Source organism: Puma concolor, chromosome E1, assembly GCF_028749965.1.
Source record: "Puma concolor isolate L17-30 chromosome E1, mPumCon1.1.hap2, whole genome shotgun sequence".
Classification (NCBI taxonomy): Eukaryota; Metazoa; Chordata; class Mammalia; order Carnivora; family Felidae; genus Puma; species Puma concolor.
In genome coordinates this window covers 6,434,386-6,454,962 of record NC_141680.1, presented here as the reverse complement: position 1 = coordinate 6,454,962, position 20,577 = coordinate 6,434,386, and the positions used below count along the sequence as shown (strand labels likewise).

General features: G+C 42.0%; 1 protein-coding gene across 3 annotated transcripts in view; it reads right to left on the bottom strand.

Moving 5' to 3' along the window:
* The window catches only part of MAP2K4 (mitogen-activated protein kinase kinase 4), a 139,753-nt gene that overhangs the window by 40,737 nt on the left and 78,439 nt on the right, over positions 1–20,577 (bottom strand). For all 3 annotated transcript variants that reach the window (XM_086686051.1, XM_086686052.1, XM_086686053.1), the window contains 2 exons: positions 15,572–15,691; positions 2,027–2,146 (listed from right to left, as the gene is read on the bottom strand). In XM_086686051.1, coding sequence (XP_086542177.1) covers positions 2,027–2,146; positions 15,572–15,691 — 240 coding nt within the window. The remainder of the gene's footprint in view (positions 1–2,026; positions 2,147–15,571; positions 15,692–20,577) is intronic.

The following is a 20,577-nucleotide window of genomic DNA, read 5'->3' as shown; positions in this document are numbered from 1 at the left end:
AGAGAGTCCATATAGTCTGGTTCCGTTATGACCTCTAATTTAAATTAAGTTTTTCCAAATTTCCTTGGTGTCTATAATTACTCATTCCCCTTCACTCGGTGCAACGCCTTCAAAGTCATTTTCACAGAGCCAAAGTATCTCTGCTCAACCTCTATCGCAATTTATTCAGAACTGACAATATTGTTTGATCACTGCTCAGAAAACCAGTCATTTCTTCAGGAATATAGGGAACAGGGACTTGAGTTAAAATTTCCACAGTCTCCAACTAAAAGAGGACTAAAGGACAGGCCAACCATTTGCTATCAAAAGGTCAAGTCTCTGCCCCATCAAGCTGCTGGGTGTCAGGAACACAGAACTTGCAATGTTTGAAGCAGCTAAGCCTCTTGTGTTCATTGGGTTGTTAATGAGCAAGAAGAGATTTAACACCAAGTGATTTTAAATGTTGTGCTTAAGAGGAAGGATGATCACCAAGTCTGGAAACATAGGCAAACATGTAATAAATGATTTACTAGTGTTTCTATATTACACATACTGCATTATACAATAAAACAATTTTGTCTATGTTTCCCAACTTCACGGCCACCCTGGTACATGGCGGTCAAGAGCAGGATTCTGGGATGGGGCTGCCTGGGCCTTAAATCATTCACCATCTACAACTGTATGAGATTCAGAGCAAATTAACTACTTAACCTCTACAGGCTCCAGATCTGTCATGTGTAAAAAGGGAGCTACAGTATTTACCACAGAGAATTACTACGAAGAGAAAATGTCAAAAGATCTTGGCCTGACACAAAATAAACATTCAATAACCATTAGCTATTATCATTATTCTACTACTGTCGCATTATAACTGCTATGAATACTGGGTTTGGTATACTGGAAAGATGACAAAATTTCATTTATCTTCCCAAAAATAAGTTTCTAGTGTAATTCAGCTTCTTTTTATAAAACCATATGAAAGGGTGTATAACTTAACCTTTAGCTCATAAAATATTTAAATTTATGAATCAATTTAGCTAAATAAATTAAAATATTAACGAGACCCACGGATCTCAAGATTTCGATGATTAGCGTTTCATCTGATTTTTAAAATTCCAATTATACACACACACCTTTCATGACTAAAATACAGATCAGAAACTGCCCATATATTTTTACATTAACCCTTAAGGATAAAACGGGATGAGTCGGCAGTTAGCGGGTAGACTATGCTGAAAATAGAGGATGCAGGAAAGGAAGAGGCGGGAAATTACTCGCGACCGGAATATCTACCTTACAAATCCCTCGAAAACTTATTTTGCACATTCACTAACCTAAGTCGTTGTCGTTAGCTGAGATTCTTACGGGTTTCTGAGAGTGTTACTAATTTTACCCTACTGAAAAGGATTTCGTGGACAACTTTGGTCAGCTGAAAGATTCAGAGCAGGAAAGAAAATGGTGAGGAATTCGCTTTCAAAACGACAAACACATATGTAAAAAAGCACCTGGCCTCTTTTTGGTAGTCTGGTGCAAGTGAATTGACCCAATTAGTAGCAATGCAGGTTACTGAAATTGCTAGGCAAAAATTTAAATAGTTTAGAGTGGGCAGCTCAAAACGTAAACCACAGGAAATATGCTTTGTTTAAGAGTTTCAGTGTAAGGGACTTCAAGGGAACTGCTGTAATTCTGATTAATTCAGAGACAATGGTGAGAATATAACCAATTTAAAAGTAGGAAAAGCAACAGGACTAAAAAGGAGCAGAAAATTTCTTCTGGTCCTATTTACAGCACAATGTATTATGGTTCATTGTGATTGTAATGAGCAGAGTATTACAGTTTTTACATAGAATATATTTTGAAAGTTGTTTCTTAGGACTTGTATTAGTTATCCCACAGAAGTGACTGTGTCTCTTTTCCTATTACAAATGATTTTCCAGGAAGGTCAAAAACATTCTGTGAAGGACATTCAGATATGGACATTCAAAACCCCAACAGCATCTTTACGGAAGTATAGACAGAATGAACAATTTGAAAACCAGGTACTTACTGCTAAAGTGATTTTGCCTAAAATTTCTTCTGGAATAACATCATCTAATACACTATATACATATTTGTAAAACTTATCAAACGAGGTAGACATGAGTTCCATACAGATCCAACAGTCACCCTATAAAATAACAAATATCTGTTATTCCTTTACATCTCAGGATTAAGTACTATGTTTCCTTTACTTAAAATAGAAATACAATGAGAGAAAAAGCAACTAGCAGTCATTTCTGGTTCCTCCTTAAAGCCCTGGCCAGAAGAGTCCCCTCCTCTGTAAACCCAAACCTATTGGCCCGATGTCCCCGCTCTTAATTGTAAAGACGGGGATGGTCTTACAGGGAAGCTTCTGTGCTTTCACAAAGAGTTCCAATTTTCCCACAATTAAGTACAGGTATGGAAAATATGTGGGAAACTGTTCGTTGCCGCTAACAAAGAAAATCGATGACAGTAATCTGGAGGCTCTAGGGTTCGTGGGAGGTCCGCACGAGAACACACAAGATGTAAGCAGACACCACGGGGATGGCGCTCCACGAGGACGTGTACCTACGAACGCGGACCACGGAGGGCCTTGCGAGAATGAGAACAGCTACTGGGATGATGACGATTCTGCGTGTTGTTAGGAATTTGTGGACCAGCTGCATCCTGGCAGATTCGCTACCACTAAGCTCCCACCTGGATCGATTACGTAGGAGATTGATGCCCGAGAAGGCAAAACGGCTTGCCCAGAATAACAACGCCCATCAGTGACAGAGCCAGGAACAGAACCCAGTTTACTTAACTCCTGGCTCCCCTCAACACCTAAAAGCAAGGACCCTTCACGTACACACAGGAAGCATGCCTACACTGTGATGGACATTGAGACACATAACGGTGCCCTCACGACGGGAGGCGCCACCTGCCAGAACTTACCTGGCTTCACGGAATTCTTACTTGTAAAACATATTTCACATAGCGAATTTCCACTTACATTTTCTTAAAAACTTTTTTTTTTAATGTTTATTTATTTTTGAGAGACAGAGAAAGACAGAGTGTGAGTGGAGGAGGGGCCGAGAGAGAGGGAGACCCAGAATCCGAAGCAGGCTCCAGGCTCCGAGCTGTCGGCACAGCGCCTGACGCGGGGCTCGAACTCACGGACCGCGAGATCGTGCATGACCTGAGCCGAAGTCGGACGCTCAACCGACGGAGCCCCTCAACCTATACTTTCTTTCTTCTCTCTCTGCGGCTTTTTTTCTTTCGGGTGCTCTTACAGACTGCTGTTCACAAAGGGCTGAGTAGCACCCTTTCCCCGAAACAAACGCTCAAATTTATTTTAATCTAAAGACACCATCTCAATAGATACACTAAAAAACTTTTTTTATTAGAGAGAGAGAGATAGCCCACTGAACTCATCTACTTACAAGGAAGGAACCTAACTTCAGCAGCACAGCAAAGTGGAAAGATCACTGAAAGGCCTGACTTCTTATCCAGACTCCCCCGCTTGTGCAAGCTTGGGCCCCCCTCTCCGTTCCTCATCTAGGAAATAGGGCTGCCCCGCCATCCTCAGTGACTAGGATATAATCAGATGAGTTGACATATGTAAAGTACAAAATAAAGTGTCCTGGCAGGTGCCAAAAAATGACAGTTAAAGAAATGAGAGGAGGAGGAAGAAGCAGGGGAAAAGAGGAAGGCAACCAAGAGAGAAACAGAGACACAGAACAGGGGACCTAAAGGTAGGAAGGAAACTAGAAATGGGGGTGGGGGTAGCCATCAGCTCCAGAGACAGAGAGATCTTGTGCTTGCCAAGCCACATAACCTAACGTAAACTTCTGATCTCTCCGGGCACTTCCTTTTGACCCTAACTGAGAATAGGGAGGAGCAGCGGTGAGCTGCACTTAAAAATGTTTAAAAAGGTGGGGGGCGGGGGGGGATGGTCTGAGGTGCCCCCAAAAGCAGCAACAGCAACATTACTTTCATGGTCAAGCACGAGACGGGACACTCACATGACTGAAATGCGAGAGTAGAAATTACTAAATATGGATTTACGGAAAAGAAAAGTGAAGGACGATGAAAACCTGAACCACTGAGATCGAGATAAGTGTTCCTAGGGACGAGAACCAGATACAACCAATGGCATGCTTATATGCCTACAGTACCCACTCAGAAAATAAATTGTTTAAAAAGACACCACTCAAGGGGCGCCTGGGTGGCTCAGTCAGTTAAGCGTCCATCCATCTTCGGCTCAGGTCATGATCTCATGGTGTGTGAGTTCGAGTCCCACATCGGGCTCTGGGCTGACAGCTCGGAGCCTGGATCCTGTTTCGGATTCTGCGTCTCCCTCTCTCTCTGCCCCTCCCCTGCTCACGCTCTGTCTCTCTCTCTGTCTCTTTCTTCTCAAAAATAAATAAACATTAAAAATTTTTTTTAAAGACACCACTCACAATACAAAAAGTATAAAGCACCTCGTAATGTATCTAACAAAAGAAGCAAAACATTGACGAAGACACGTATAAAATTTGACTAAGGGACATAACAACTGACCAAAGAGAGACGCAAAGTGGAGCCTGGTCTACTAAACAAAGACTTTTTATAAAGCTGTGAAGCTGTCAAAATAAAAGACAGTGGTGCTGATGCAGGGGGAAAAGTAAACAGACCAATACAACAGATTCAAAAGCCCATGCAACACATGGAAATATGAAGTATGATAGATGTAGCAGAGCAAAGAGTGGCGAAAGCATGGATGTTGCTGGAACCAGTGGCCTTCCAGATGGAAAAGAGTTAAATGAGATCATTATCTCAGATCACTCACAAATAAAGATACAAAAATCCCAAATGGATTTTTTGGAAAGCAAAGGTTTAAACTTTTTTTTTAAAGTTTATTTATTTATTTACTTAGAGAGAGAGAGAGAGAGAGAGAGAGAGAGCGCGCGCGCACACACACACTTGCACGAGGGGGAGGGGCAGAGAGAAAGAGAGAGAATCCCAAGCAGACTCACCCTGACAGACGCAGGGCTCAAACTCAAGAAACTCGAGATCATGACATGAGCCAAAGCTGGATGCTTAACCGACTGAGCCACCCAGGTGCCCCTAAAACCTGTCCAGAAGAGGGGCGCCTGGGTGACTCAGTCGGTTAAGTGTCCCACTCTCCATTTCGGCTCAGGTCATAATCTCACAGTTTATGAGATCAAGCCCCTCATCGGGCTCTGTGCTGACAGTGCAGAGCCTGCCTGGGATTTTCTCTCTCCCTCTCTCTCTGCCCCTCCCCTGCTCGCTTGCTTGCTCTCGCTCTCTCTCTCTCAAAAATATATAAATAAGCATTAAAAAAAAAAAAAAAAAAGATACCACTTCAAACTCACCCAATTGCCAAAACCAAAACATTTAGTAATACGAAATGTTAGCAATGAGGTCTGTGACAATAAATGTCTGTGACAATAAATGGCTTCCCCAACAACTACCCCCTCTTTGTTACATACAATGTGCCCAGCTGAAACCACATTTCTCTGTCTTCTACACAGAGAAGGGCAGCCAACAAGATATCCACAAAAACAGTCGGCTGATGATTCCAGAATGGTCTTTTTGGTTCTTCCCTCTTCTCTTCCTTTGTATGGACATCACAGTTGAACTCTACAAGCCAACTTGAACCACAGGACAATCTTAACAATGTAAACCACAAACTCAGTAAGCCACTAACAGTTTCCAGTACTGACACCTGTATACAATTCCTGACAAGGAAATCTCATTCTTACTAGTAGGAACACAAGTTAGAACAACCACTATGAAGAGAAATGTCACAATAGCCACTAAGGTGGGAATAGTTCATATGATTTAACCTAGCAATTATATTTCTAGGTGTGTGCTGTAAGGAATCTGTAATCTAAGTTGTCAAGGAGAAATGCAAAAAGACGTTCGTTTTTACACTGTTTTATAACTACAAAAAATTAGAAACAACCTTTGTTGGGGATTATTGAAGAAATGTAAAAAATGGTATATTTAATCATTAGAATACTACATAGCAGTTAAGATAAATTAACCAAATCAGGGGTGCCTAGCTGGCTCAGTTGGTAGAACATGAAACTCTTGTTCTAGGGGTTCTGAGTTCAAGCCCCACATTGGGCATAGAGCCTACTAAAAAAATAAGTAAATAATATAAAGTAATTAATGACCCAAATCTATATATTAAAGATCTATATTTATCTATATGGATGAATCTTGAAAACTATGGTAAATAGAAAATGCTATGAGGGATACATACAGGAAAATTTCATTTATGTAAACTTTAAAAATACATACATCAATACTACACATTTAGGGAAAAATACACATTGGAAAGCCTAAATAAAGAAGTTGAAAGAAATATTAACTCAAGACAGTGTTTAAAACTGTACAGTGAGAAGGAGATTAGGATGGGACCCTCAACCATAGCTATACTTTAAAGACAAATAAAGAGCGGGGCGCCTGGGTGGCTCAGTTGATTCAGTGTCCGACTTCAGCTCAGGTCATGATCTCACCGTCCATGAGTTTGAGCCCCGCGTCGGGCTCTGCACTGACAGCCCAGAGCCTGGAGCCTGTTTCAGATTCTGTGTCTCCCTCTCTCTCTGACCCTCCCCCATTCATGCTCTCTCTGTCTCAAAAATAAATAAACGTTAAAAAAAAATTTTTTTTTAAGACAAATAAAGAGTAAATATGCCCAAGTGCTAATCTGCAGTGTTGGGTACACTATAATTCCTTTGTAATTTTTCAGTATGTTTGAAATATTTCATAGTTTAAAAAAAGCAAGAATTACCTTAAGAGACGAGACAAAGATGAGCATATTAAACCAAAACATGCAAAAAATAGGAAGGAAGAGTGATCACAATAAAAAAAATTTTACATAGAAAATAGAAAAACAGGGACGCCTGGGTGGCTCATTGGTTAAGTGTCCGACTTCAGCTCAGGTCATGGTCTCATGGTTTGTGGGTTTGAGCCCCGTGTTGGCATCTCTGCTGACAGCTCAGAGCCCGGAGCCTGCTTCAGATTCTGTGTCTCCTGCTCTCTCTCTGCCCTTTCCCCACTCACACTCTGTCTCTCTCCTCTCTCCAAAATAAACATAAAAAAAAAAAAGAAAGAAAATAGTAAAATATAGAAAATTCTAATGACAGAAAATTAATGCAACTGAAAGCTGGCTCCCTGAAAGACTAATAAAACTGATAAATCTCTAGCCAGATTCATCAGGAAAAAATAGAGAAGATGCAAATTACCTATTAAATTGCCAATTAATTTGGCAATTCTGTTGAAAGGGACAAATTTCTTCAGAGAAACAAAACTACCAAATGTCACTCAAGAAGAAATGGATAACTTGAATAGAGCTCTATCTTTGAAAGAAATTGTGTTTGTAGTTAAAAATCTTCCCACAAGGAAAATTCTACATTCACATGGCTTCAGGGGTGGATTCTACCAAACATTTCCAGAAGAAATACCAATTCTCTACAAATTCTTCCAGAGAACTGCAGACAGGGACTACTTTCTAGCTCATTTTGTAAGGCTAACTCAGATACACAGATACAAACCGATATGCTGATTCAAAAGCCAAAAACATTACAAGAAAACTACAGATCAGTATCTCTCAAGAACACAGGTATAAGACATCTAAATAACATTTTAGCAAACTCAATCCAACAATATGTTAAAAAGGTAACACATCATAATCAAGTGGATTTACCCTGGGAATGTAAGGTTGGTTTAACATATGAAAAGCAATCCATGTAACTTAGGATATGAAAAAAAGAATTTCTCTAACACCATACACAATCATCTTAAGGATACAGAAAAAGAATGTGACAAAACTCTAACATCCATTCCTGATTTAAAAAAAAAAAAAAAATCTCAGCAAATTTGGGGTGCTTGGGTGGCTCAGTTGGTTGAGCATTCGACTTTGGCTCAGGTCATGATCTCATGGTTGGTGGGTTCAAGTCCCACATCGGGCTCTGTGCTGACAGCTCAGAGCCTGGAGCCTGCTTCAGATTCTGGGTCTCCCTCTCTCTACCCCTCCCCCTTCATGCTCGCTCTCTCTCTCTCTCTCTCTCTCTCAAAATAAACAGACATTAAAAAAAAAAAAAAGACCTGGGGCACCTGGGTAGCTCAGTAGGTTGAGCAGCCAACTTCGGCTCAGGTCATGATCTCGCAGTCCATGAGCTCGAGCCCCCACGTCAGGCTCTGTGCTGACAGCTCAGAGTCTGGAGCCTGTCTCACATTCTGTGTCTCCCTCTCTCTCTGACCCTCCCCCGTTCATGCTCTGTCTCTCTCTCTCAAAAATAAACGTTAAAAAAAAAAAAAAAAGCCCTCAGCAAATAAGAAACAGAAGGGCACTTCCTCAACTTGATAAAGAACATCTCGGGGCGCCTGGGTGGCGCAGTCGGTTAAGCGTCCGACTTCAGCCAGGTCACGATCTCGCGGTCCGTGAGTTCGAGCCCCGCGTCAGGCTCTGGGCTGATGGCTCGGAGCCTGAAGCCTGTTTCCGATTCTGTGTCTCCCTCTCTCTCTGCCCCTCCCCCGTTCATGCTCTGTCTCTCTCTGTCCCAAAAATAAATAAACGTTGAAAAAAAAAAATTAAAAAAAAAAAAAAAAAAAAAGAACATCTACAAAAAACCTACAGCTAACATCACCCTTCCTGGTGAAACCCTGAGTGGTTCCTCCCTTAGATGAGAAACATTACAAGGATGTCTCCTCTCACTATTTCTATTCAACAGTGTGCTAGAGGATCTAGCCAGTGCAATAAGGCAAGAAATACAGAAATAAATGCAACCAGACTACAAAGAGGTAAACTCTCTTTGTTCACAGACAACGTGATAATCTACGTGGAAAATGTGAGGGAGTCCACAAAAAGCTACCAAAACTCACAAGTGAGTTTAACAAAGTTAGGGTAGCCAAGATAAACAAACAAAAATCAACCGCATTTCTTTATATCAATCACAAAACAAGAGGAGACAAATTTCTTTAAAATATCATTTATTGGGGTGCCTGGGTAGCTCAGTCGGATGAGCATCTGACTTTGGCTCAGGTCATGATCTCATGGTTTGTGAGTTGGAGCCCCACATCGGGCTCTGTGCTGACGGCTTGGAGCCTGAAGCCTGCTTCGGATTCTGTGTCTCATTCTCTCCCTGCTCCTCCCCCACTTGTGTTCTGTCTCTGTCTCTCAAAAACAAATAAATGTAAAAAAAAAATTTTTTTTGAAGATCATTTATTCAGCACCAAAAAATACTAAATACTTAAGGATAAACTCAACAACAAAAAAAGTGATAGGACTATAAAGTGAAACCTACAAATATTGCTGAGAAAAAATGTAAATAAATGAAGTAAAATATCAAGCAAATGAGTCATTACACTGGATGTCTTTAAAATATTGATACCCCTCCAACTGACCTACAGATTTAGCGCAATCCCAATACATTTTTTCAAAAAAGTTAACAAATTGGCCCATGTTGAAATTACAAACTTTCACCCTCCCAAAAAAATGCCATTACTAGTATAATGGCTAAGCCACAGATGAGGGAGCAAATATTTGCAATCCTTTCTCTGGTAACAAACCTGTATCCAGAATACGTATTTTTAAAACTCCCAAAACTCAGTAAGAAACAAAAAAAACAAGTTTTTAAAAAAATGGATAAAAGTCCAAAGAGAAACTTCATCAGGGGAGACATAAGGTTGGTAAACAATCTTATGAAAGGTTGTTCAACATCATTAGCCGCTAAAGAAACACAAATTTAAAACACAATGAGATTCCAGTATACACCAGCTAGAATGGCTAAAAATTAAAAAGACAGACCATCCCCAGTGGTGGAAAAGATGTGGAAGAAAGAGAACTCTCATACATTACTTTTGAAGGTTGAAAACAGCTTTATAAAGTCAAACATTCATCTACCACATGATCCAGCCACTCCACTGCCAGGTATTTATTTCCCCAAGGGAAATGAAACCATGGGTCCCCCTCACAGACTTGTACACAGATGCTCACAGCAGCATTATTTGTAACCGACAAAAACCAGAGGCAATCCAAAAGTCCCGCAGCGGGTATAAAGGGGTAAAACAACTATGGTGTATCCCCACAGTGGAAGACCACTTCCACTACTCAGCAAAAAAAGAAACCAACTATTGCCACACACCACAACAGGAATTGCAAATAATTCTGCAGAGTGAAGAAAGACAACACGTACCTACTGTAGGACTCTACTTATGCAAAATTCTAGAAAAGGCACATTCATCTATAGTGGCAGAAAGCTGCACGGTGTCAGAAGGGACATGTGTGTGTTACATACAGGGCACAAGGAAATGTGTGAGTGATGGAAATGTCCATTATCTTTTTTTTTTTTTTAAGTTTATTTATTTTGAGAGAAAGAGAGAGCAGGGGAGGGGCAGAGAGAGAGAGAGAGAGAAAATCCTAAGCTATCTCCACACTGTCAGTGCAGAGCCCGACATGGGGCTTGACCTCACAAATCCTTACATCACACACGACCTGAGCCGAAATCAAGAGTCGGACACTTAACCAACTGAGCCACCCAGGCACCCCGGAAATGTCCAGTTATCTTAAATTTTTTTTTTTCCAACGTTTATTTATTTTTGGGACAGAGAGAGACAGAGCATGAACGGGGGAGGGGCAGAGAGAGAGGGAGACACAGAATCGGAAACAGGCTCCAGGCTCTGAACCATCAGCCCAGAGCCCGACGCGGGGCTCGAACTCACGGACCGCGAGATCGTGACCTGGCTGAAGTCGGACGCTTAACCGACTGCGCCACCCAGGCGCCCCTCCAGTTATCTTGATTACGGTGATAATCCTACAGGTGAATACACTTGTTCACACATATGAAACTGTGCACTTTAAATATGTGCATTTTAGTGTATGTCCCTTCTATCTCCATAAAGCTGTACTTAAAATTTGCAAGCGAGAAGTAAAGAGCATGAGTAGCAGCAGGGGTAGAAAGCGAGAAGGAGATGAAATTCAGCTAATGTCACTGCCTTCCATATAATCCGGTGAACTTCTATGGTTACTCAGAAGTGTATGTTCCAGACTAGAATTTCTCCAACCTCAAAAGATACCTGAAGGAAGGACTTCCACTCAGTGAATTGTGAAAATATATATGTTAAAGGACATTTGTTTAAGTGATTCTAGGTTTCAGCGTTAATAAAATAAATGGCAGGTGCGGACCTTTTGACGCAAGCTACAGACTAGAAATTACGTTTATTATTCAATGCTGTCAAACTCTTTGTTTTCCCGTCTACAAAGTATGAAAACGTGTTGAGAAACCCATGCAATTAGGTGTCTTAGTAACATATCTACATCAAATCCAAGTTGTAGTTTGGGCTTTTTATTTGAGTTCAGTTCTACCATAGAAAGAAATGCAAATGGTTGGAGACAATGGCAAAAAACTGAGTTACAGAGGCAAATGGGTGGCTCAGTCAGTTACGTGTCCGACTCCAGCTCAGGTCATGATCTCGCAGTTTGTGAGTTCGAGCCCCACGTCGGGCTCTGTGCTGACGGCTCAGAGCCTAAAGCCTGCTTTGGATTCTGTGCCTTCTTCTCTGAACCCCCACCCTCTCACGCTCTGTCTCTCTCTCAAATATAAATAAACATTAAAAAATTTAAAAAAGAGTTACAAACTTCAGTATGAAATATTATTCACTCACTGTCTGAGTAAAGCTATGGGACTTTCAGAGGCTCAATTATTCCCCCAACAGCAAGATTAATCTCGCAGCAGCTGCAAGAAGAAAATTAATGTCTTGCAAGCTCCTTGATGGATGGTTGACTGAACCAGACCATGAACCGATGTCCTATGGGGGATACAAATTATGAAATGAAATGTTCTGGTGGGTTCCTCAAGGTGACGGGAATTAAAAGCGATTTGTCTTCCTCACAGCGGTAGTTAAGTAAGAAATCCAGGGGCACCTGGGTGGCTCAGTCGGTTAAGCATTGGACTTCGGCTCAGGTCATGATCTCACACAGTCCATGAGTTCGAGCCCCGCGTCTGGCTCTGTGCTGACACCTCAGAGCCTGAAGCCTGTTTCAGATTCTATTTCTCCCTCTCTCTCTGACCCTCCCGTTCGTGCTGTGTCTCTCTCTGTCTCAAAAATAAATAAACGTTAAAAAAAATTTTTAATAAAAAAAAAGAAGTCCAGACCGCATCCACTCACTTCTGCTTTTTCCCTTCATAACCCAGAATTCTGGGTCTATTATTGGAACTGAAGGTCACATCATTAAAAAGATCCTAAAAGTAATCACCCTGGAGAGAAAAATGTTCCTCTAAACCTTTATTTAATCTGTTTAAAACGTTAACCTTTGTAACATCAGGAAACACGCTGCCCATGCACTCTTTAAAGGTGAACTTTTTGCTTCTGAATTTCATTTTGTATTATTCAGCAAGTCCGCATTACTTCTTGGCGGTGGGAGTGGAGGGAAGTTGACGATCAGCCTGTTGGGGCAGTTTGGGACTTTATACAACTGAACTGTATCAATGTTAAAAAGTAGATTGCTTTTTTATCTTTAGTTTTTTTTAAATGTTTTAATGTTTATTTATTTTTGAGAGAGACAGAGAGACAGAGCACGAGCAGGGCAGGGGCAGAGGGAGAGGGAGACACAGAATCCGAAGCAGGCTCCAGGCTCTGAGCTGTCGGCACAGAGCCCGATGTGGGACTGGAACTCACAAGCCATGAAATCATGACCTGAGCCGAAGTCGGTGCTTAACCGACTGAGCCTCCCAGGCATCCCTTTACTTATTTTTGAAAGAGAGAGAGAGAGAGAGAGAGAGAGAGAGAGAGAGAGAACTAGCAGGGGAGGGGCAGAGAGAGAGGGAGACACAGACTCCGAAGCAGGCTCCGGGCTCCGAGCTGTCGGCACAGAGCCTGCCGCGGGGCGCGAACCCACGAACCACGAGGTCATGACCTGAGCCCAAGTAAGACACTTAACCGACTGGGCCACCAGGTGCCCCAGCAGATTGTTTTTTTTAAATGAAGCTGAAAAGTTCCTCATCCCTGGACCACTTATTCCATCACAGAAATAACAGTGAGATTTTTGCCCGTGAAGTCTCATCTCTATCACTTCCTGGCTATGTGATGCCCATCAAATCAGTCCTCAAACCTCAGCCTCCTCTCTGGAGAAGGGGGATAATGCCTCTAAGCCCCCTGAGACTGTTACCAAGAGAATACACGTGAAAACTCTAGAATGTTCGATAGATGCTTGTGCTTACAGCTGCATGTCTCAACTCCTTGCAACCTCCCTGAGATACATAAAACTGAATTTTACCCAGCTGTTGATAAGAAAAGATGAGCATACTGTTCAGACCCTATTCCAAGCTGTTCTGTGTTGTTTCCGATACTTTGCAATCATGGGTATCACTCGGCCTTCTATTCGTAAAATCAGACGTCCACCCTGTGTAGGCCGGGGTTACGCACTGAAGTGTGGCTTGCGGGAACGATGAAACAGTGGCCACAGGAAACAGGCTGGCATGTGCCAGCACTCTGGGCTAAGACTGAGCCGGCAGGAGTCCAGAGCAGCAGTGAATACAGCCCTGGGAAAGCGGACGTGGAACGCAGTTAGGACAGAACCTCTAGTCGAGTCCCTCAACAACTCCCACCCTGCATATGATCTGAAGAGTAAAACGGCCAGAGGATTTAGTGATTATGAAGAATAAATCCATGGTCTGGGGGAAGAAGGGAGGAGGAGATGGCAAGAGCCTTGGGCGACACGAAGAAAGTTCCAGATGTGATCTTACAACGGCACGATATTATGTAACACTTAAGGACATTCCCGAACACAGAACTGCACACTGTCGTGACACACAACCGATGTGCTTTGGTGAAGTAAGTCAACAGATTCGGTGTGTCTGGCCACAAAAACGAATATCTGAGTCATAAAAAGTACAGGGACAGGAGTAGAAAGAAACTGCATGAAACTAGACTTAACAGTCATGAGTTACGGATTCAACCAAGCAGCGGGCGCGATCATGAAGCAGGATTCCATTGACAGAGTCACCCATCAAAAGCACAGAAAAGCAAGTAAATGCAAATGTAGGGATCGAGTGGGGGAATCAATTGACTAACCTCTGCGCGACAAGATTTGATACACTTCTAGTCAGGGCTACAGTCAGTGCTGTCTCACGACACAGTATTTTTTAAGGCAGGAGCCACGACAAAACCCCCAAGGCTACATACATGCTTTGTGATCCAGTCCCAAAAAGGAGGAGCAGGGGGCTCCTCACCAGCTCGTAACGACCCCACCAGCACAAACTTGGCCTAACATTTTCAAAATGAGAATCGTACTGGGGCGCCTGGGTGGCTCCGTCGGGTCAGTGTCCGACTCTTGATTTCAGCTCAGGCCATGATCTCATGGTTCAGGCGTTCAAACACTGCACTGGACTCTGTGCTCACAGCACAGAACCTGCTTGGGATCCTCTCTCTCCTTTCTCTCTCTCTGCCCCTTGCCAGCTCGTGTGCGCTCTCTCACACTCCCTCTCTCTCTCAAAATAAATAAATAAACTTTAAAAAGAAATTAGATTGGTATTTTACAGAGTATTAAAAGTGCGTAAAGGTTCAGGGCACCTGGGTGGCTCGGTCGGTTAAGCATCCGACTTCGGCTCAGGTCATAATCTCACAGTTCATGGGTTCGAGCCCCACATCAGGCTCTGTGCTGACGGCTCAGAGCCTGGAGCCTGCTTCGGATTCTGTGGCTCCCTCTCTCTCTACCCCCTTCCCCGCTTGTGCTCTGTCTCTCTATCTCTCAAAAATAAACATTAAAAAACAAAAAGTGCTTAAAGGTTCATTCAGTTGAAGTCCTACTCACCTAACTAAATACCTTAAGTGCGTGAGGACTGTCCCAGACCCCAGAAAGTATCTGATCCAAGCCCAGCTCCAGTCCCGCCCACCGCCCTAACTCTCTGCCCTATGTCAGGCAGTGGAAGGACTGGAAATGACAGAAGTGACAACCTTCAGCAGGACGCAAAATACCCAGAGGCCGAAAGAAGACACGTGAGCCCAAGACCATCCGAGACCATGCAGTTTCTACAAACAGCTCTGGATAAGGAGATTTGATAAAAGAAAGAATTTCTATTATGCCTGTTTATTTCCACCTGGGTTGTACGGAGGGTTCTGGAGGAGGACGAGTAAATGCTTATGTTAAATGCAGATACATCTGATGACAGAAATAAAGTTTCAAAAGGGGGACGGTGGCGGGGGGAACACCAAGGGAGTTCAGAGTCAACAACAGGAAGAACTTAACCCACGGTAGAGGGTTAATATTCAGAAGTCGGCTGATTTGCCAGGTTCTTAAAGAACAGAAACTCTAAGAAAGGAAATACGGGATTCACATACAACAGCCATAAATACATATATGTATATAAAAAGTACGAGATTCGTCCCTTAACTGAGGAATGGTGAGTGCTGGAAATTAATACGTAGACTCTCACGGTTACACACTAAACATTGAGCAGTTAGCTTACTGCTAATGCATGGCAATTAACTGAAGATCAGACCCTAAGCCTGTCATCCTCTTATCTACTCCAGTTCGATATTTATTCGTTGGCTAAAACCCCAAAGTGTTTGCTCCTACCTCTCTGAAGAGTGCACCATAAAACTGAACAATGTACGGGCAGTCACTACTGCGCATTACTACATCCAAATCCATAAGAAGTTGTTTTTGTTCTTTTTCATCCACTGTTGACCGAATTCTCTGGAAAAGAATGACAAAAGATGTCACAAACACATAAAACAACTTTAGAAACCTGAGAACAAAGGCTACCACAAGACTGAAAATTTATAAGCAAATGTCATAAATGCTAACCAGACATAAAAAATGATCATCTTCCTTAGACTTTACAAGAACAATTTTTATCGCAGAAAAACAAAATAGCACTTAGGAGATTTTGTTTTACGTATTTATGTTTTTTGGGGTTTTTTTCGTTTTGTTTTGAGGCAAAACAGCACTTAAGAATTTCTTTAAAGGACACAGGACTTTTTAACCACAAGCATCCACTAATGACGTTGGAAGTTATATAACAAAGTTCCTAGCAGTGAAAATTAACCGTCACATGCAAATATAAAGAAAACCACAATGAGCGAGACTTTAAGCAATTCTTGTGTGAACAATCGTGAGCTTCACATCCTCATTCATGAGAGCTGGAAAAAGAGTCCAGAAGAGGTCAAAACGGGAATCAGTTCAGGGGAAGCTCAGGGACCCCAGTCCCTGCCCCCCAAATCCTAGACTGCAATAGTCCCCCCTTTGCCACACTTTCTGGTGCATTAAGAACAAAAAGTTTTGGGGTGCCTGGGTGGCTCAGTTGGTTAAGCGTCCGACTCCGGCTCAGGTCATGACCTTGCGGTTCGTGGGCTGGAGCCCCGTGTCGGGCTCTGTGCTGACAGCTCAGAGCCTGGAGTCTGTTTCAGATTCTGTGTCTCCCTCTCTCTCTGCCCCTTGTCTACTTGCATGTGCTCTCTCTCTCTCAGAAATAAATAAACATTAAAAAAAAAAAAAAAAAAAAAAGAACAAAAAGTTCTACCTGACTCTCTACCCCAGGAGTCAGAATGTAGGGTAGTAATAACATATGGAAGAAAAATCTAAAAATGAAAAAACGAGGGCTCTTTGTCTATCCCTAAACTGATGAGGCCTTCTTCTCCGTACACGGCAGACCTGGGGTATATCCCTAATCCACCTGTAGGACTTCTGTGCCAAATTCTAAAAGACTGCCTCGAAAACTTAGCACCCCCACCTCCCACCACATAATGGTATTGTACATGGACACGTCCGAGGGACAGTTCCCACTGCACTAGTGAGACAGGAAAGAATCAAGTTCAGAAAAGCGTAAAACATGAATAATGAGGTTATAGTTTAACATCGAGGCATGCAAACAACGTTTTTCTCATCAAGAAGTTCACAAGGTCACAACGCACCGCTCTGTACAACGTATAGTACATACTTACAAGGCAAGTTAGTATATCAAAAAATACACAACGTGGCATTTTGTCTTCCAAAGACTTCAAGGTATCTGTCCTCAATGTTCTTGAAAGGGATGAAGGCAGACAATTAAATCCTTGAGCCCATTTTACAGAAGAGAAGCCAGAGGCACAGAGAGATACAAAAGACGTATTCCATGTAACATGACAATAAGCGGTTGTAGAAGGAATAGAAGCAGCTTCTTTCGTTTTCCTCTCTCCCCACTAAATGAGACATTCCATATATTCCCCACACAAACAAATTTCATTGTGCTACTTAAAATTTATAGCCCGTTAGCTACAGTACTTGATAGCAAATAGAATTTACTGACTCCCATACATCTCATATATACTGATTTACTTAAAATTTTTACATTGGATATTAACTGGCCAGATAAACAAGAAATAAATATGAAAAATGAAAAACAATGACAAAATAAGGCTGATACTTGTAAAATTAAGAAATTAGTTTCCTTCTTTCTCTCATTTCTATATTTTATGGACTATTAGATGATCAGAGTTTGGGGATAAATAATTTTTTTTTTTAATCAACATCAGGATAACGTTTGCTCACAAAGTATGTTTGTAAAAAGTCAAAACAGCCCAGAGATATGATTTGTTATCAGTTCAAAACCATGACGTGGATAATTCTGGTAAACATTTAAATTACATTTTATTCCTGTTTTTAAAAAAAAGTAACTTAAGGCGGCTCAGTCGGGGGAGTGTGCAGCTCTTGATCTTGGGGTTGTGAGTTCAAGCCCCACATTGGGTGTAGAGCTTACTTAAAAAAAAAAAAAAAAAAAAAAGGAAGAACGTTAAAAGAATAGCTGTGAAAATACTCGTTTGGGGAAGGCAATTTTTTAACATTTTTAACATTTTTTAAAAGAAAAAGAGCTCGTGATCAGAGACAAATGGGGGACGAAAAAGGAAATGATACTCTGGGGGAGACGTCCATCAACTAAAGGATTCTCCCTTTAAGGTTTAAAAAGGTTTTAAAGGTTTAAAAACTTTTTTCTGTTTTTGCCTTTATGGATATACGGACAAGTATAAACACACTCACACTCACAAGACACTATTGTAAAAGATGCCCTCTTTGCTAGATTCTGTTCCTGAGCTGGTTATACAGTTTTCTAAGTTTCCAATTTGTACAACTGTTTGCATTTCGACTATGGGAAATCACATTACAGCCAAAACCTCGAGAGTTACTCTAACTGACTCTTGAGGACCAATTTCTAAAAATACTGCTGTAGCTACAGCAAGGATGCATGCTCCCACATGGCCTGGAGGCCTCCCGGAAGCCCCAGCATCGGACTGGTATCTCCTTCTCAGTCCTGGACAGGATTCCCGTGAGCCAGAATGGAGAGAGTCCCTGGCCCCGCTAACGTTTGAGCTCATCGGCATGGCAGTAAAACCGACTCATCTGAAAGCTGTTCTTTAATGCCACCACTGGCACAAAATAGAACACGGGCTGCTGTGTGTGGCCTGCCGGCCCCCCAGGAAATAGATTCCGCTCCTGGATGCTTGTCAGTGGGTGAACACCTCTTCATGCTCTCTGAACATCTGGCCCATGGGGCAGGCAGTGGGTACAAGAGTCGGGACTGTTTGGGACTGAGTAAGCAGGAGCTAACTCTTAATTATACGTAAGTTTCAGGATTCTACTGCAACATTTGTTATATGGGAATACTTAATAAAATAAACTCATCCAAAAGTCCTAAAGGACTCAAAAAGGGGGATTAACCACTCACACACCTACAATAGTGGTCGCTTCAAATCAATGATTTTAACTCAACAATTCAACAAATGTTTACATTGGAGAATACTTAACAGTGATCAAAGATTAACAATAACCAATGAGAGAATAGTTAATAAGAGTCACGACCAAAGACAGCCTTTCTAATAGAACAAAACAATGTGTACGGGTAAGAGTTCTACCACTGCAGGTAAGTACAGCCAAGATTCTCAAATATTTAGGCAGAAAATCACAGAAAACTGAAGACATGAACAAACCCCCCTTCCCTTCAGGAAACTGTCCTTGGGAGCTCCCCTCTCATTGCCACATGGGACGCTGTCTGATTCATGGATTGCTTCATAAAGCCAATTAGATCTTCAAATTAAAGAGAGGAAAAAAAAAAAGCTTTTCTTTTTTTTTTTTTTTTAATTTTTTTTTTCAACGTTTATTTATTTTTGGGACAGAGAGAGACAGAGCATGAACGGGGGAGGGGCAGAGAGAGAGGGAGACACAGAATCGGAAACAGGCTCCAGGCTCTGAGCCATCAGCCCAGAGCCCGACGCGGGGCTCGAACTCACGGACCGCGAGATCGTGACCTGGCTGAAGTCGGACGCTTAACTGACTGCGCCACCCAGGCGCCCCCCCAAAAAAGCTTTTCTTAATGGAGGGGGATGGAAAATAAAAGTACAAAGCCGTTGCCAATGTATCCGTAAAAATCTCCCCTAATTAGAATGTTCAGAAATCAAATGTATTGATAAATGTCTTCAGTCACAGAAAATTTTCATTCATGCCATAAATTTAAAAGTTAGATAAGACTGGGGCGCCTGGGTGGCTCAGATGGTTGAGCATCCAGCTTGATTTCAGCTCGGGTCATGACCTCATGGTTCGTGGGTTCGAGCCCCACGTCAGGCTCTGTGCTGACAGCGTGAAAGCCTGCTTGGGATTCTCTCTCTGCCTCTCTCTGGCCCTCCTCTGTTCATGTGTGCTCTCTCTCTCTCATAAGAAATAAATAAGCTTCAAAAAAAAAAAAGTTAGAGAAGACTAGAGTTTACTTGAGTTCGGAAAACCTTTTTTTCCCTCTCATAAAAAATAGAGTTGAAAAGCTCACACAAAACCACAAAACATTTAAGAAAATCATCTCAAGAACCTTAACTTTTTTTTTTAAGTTTCATTTTCAACCAAATATCAGAATTCATTAAAATCACTCCTGCCTTCATTATTGAGTTCTTTTACTTGTCACTATTTTCTTAACCTAACTTAAGTTATTACATGCTCTCAGGACAAATGCAACTGTACTTTTTGAAAACTGAGCCACACAGCTTTTCCAATAATGAGGTATTTTCAAATCATTGCAAGTTTTACCTTATTTGGAACAAAATGTAGAGAAGACACTTAAAATCCAAACAAGAATGACTACCCTACGTGAAAAAGCCATTTTCCACAGTGAAGAAATTTATATACTTGAAGCTAAAAAAAAATTTTTAAAAATTTTTTTTCATGTTTATTTATTTTTGAGAGAGAGAGACTGTGCGGGGAAGGGGCGGGGGGGGGGGGGGGGAGACACAGAATCGATAGCAGGTTCCAGGCTCTGAGCCATCAGCACAGAGCTCAGTGTGGGGCTCGAACTCACCAGCCGTGAGATCATGACCTGAGCCAAAGTCGGACGCTCGACTGACGAGCCACCCAGGCGCCCCTAAAAAAATATTTTAAAAATTGTCGTCTAAATTTGTATTCAAGGTTGTTTTACACTCCACACAAGAGGAGGCAGATGCCAATAAAAACAGCACGTAGCTACAGAGCGGCAATGCCCAAATGACCCCAGCGAAAAGTCTTTCGGTGACCCAGAAAAGGGATGCGCTGACTGACCAGTTCTCCATTGTTACGACTGTTAGGGTTGT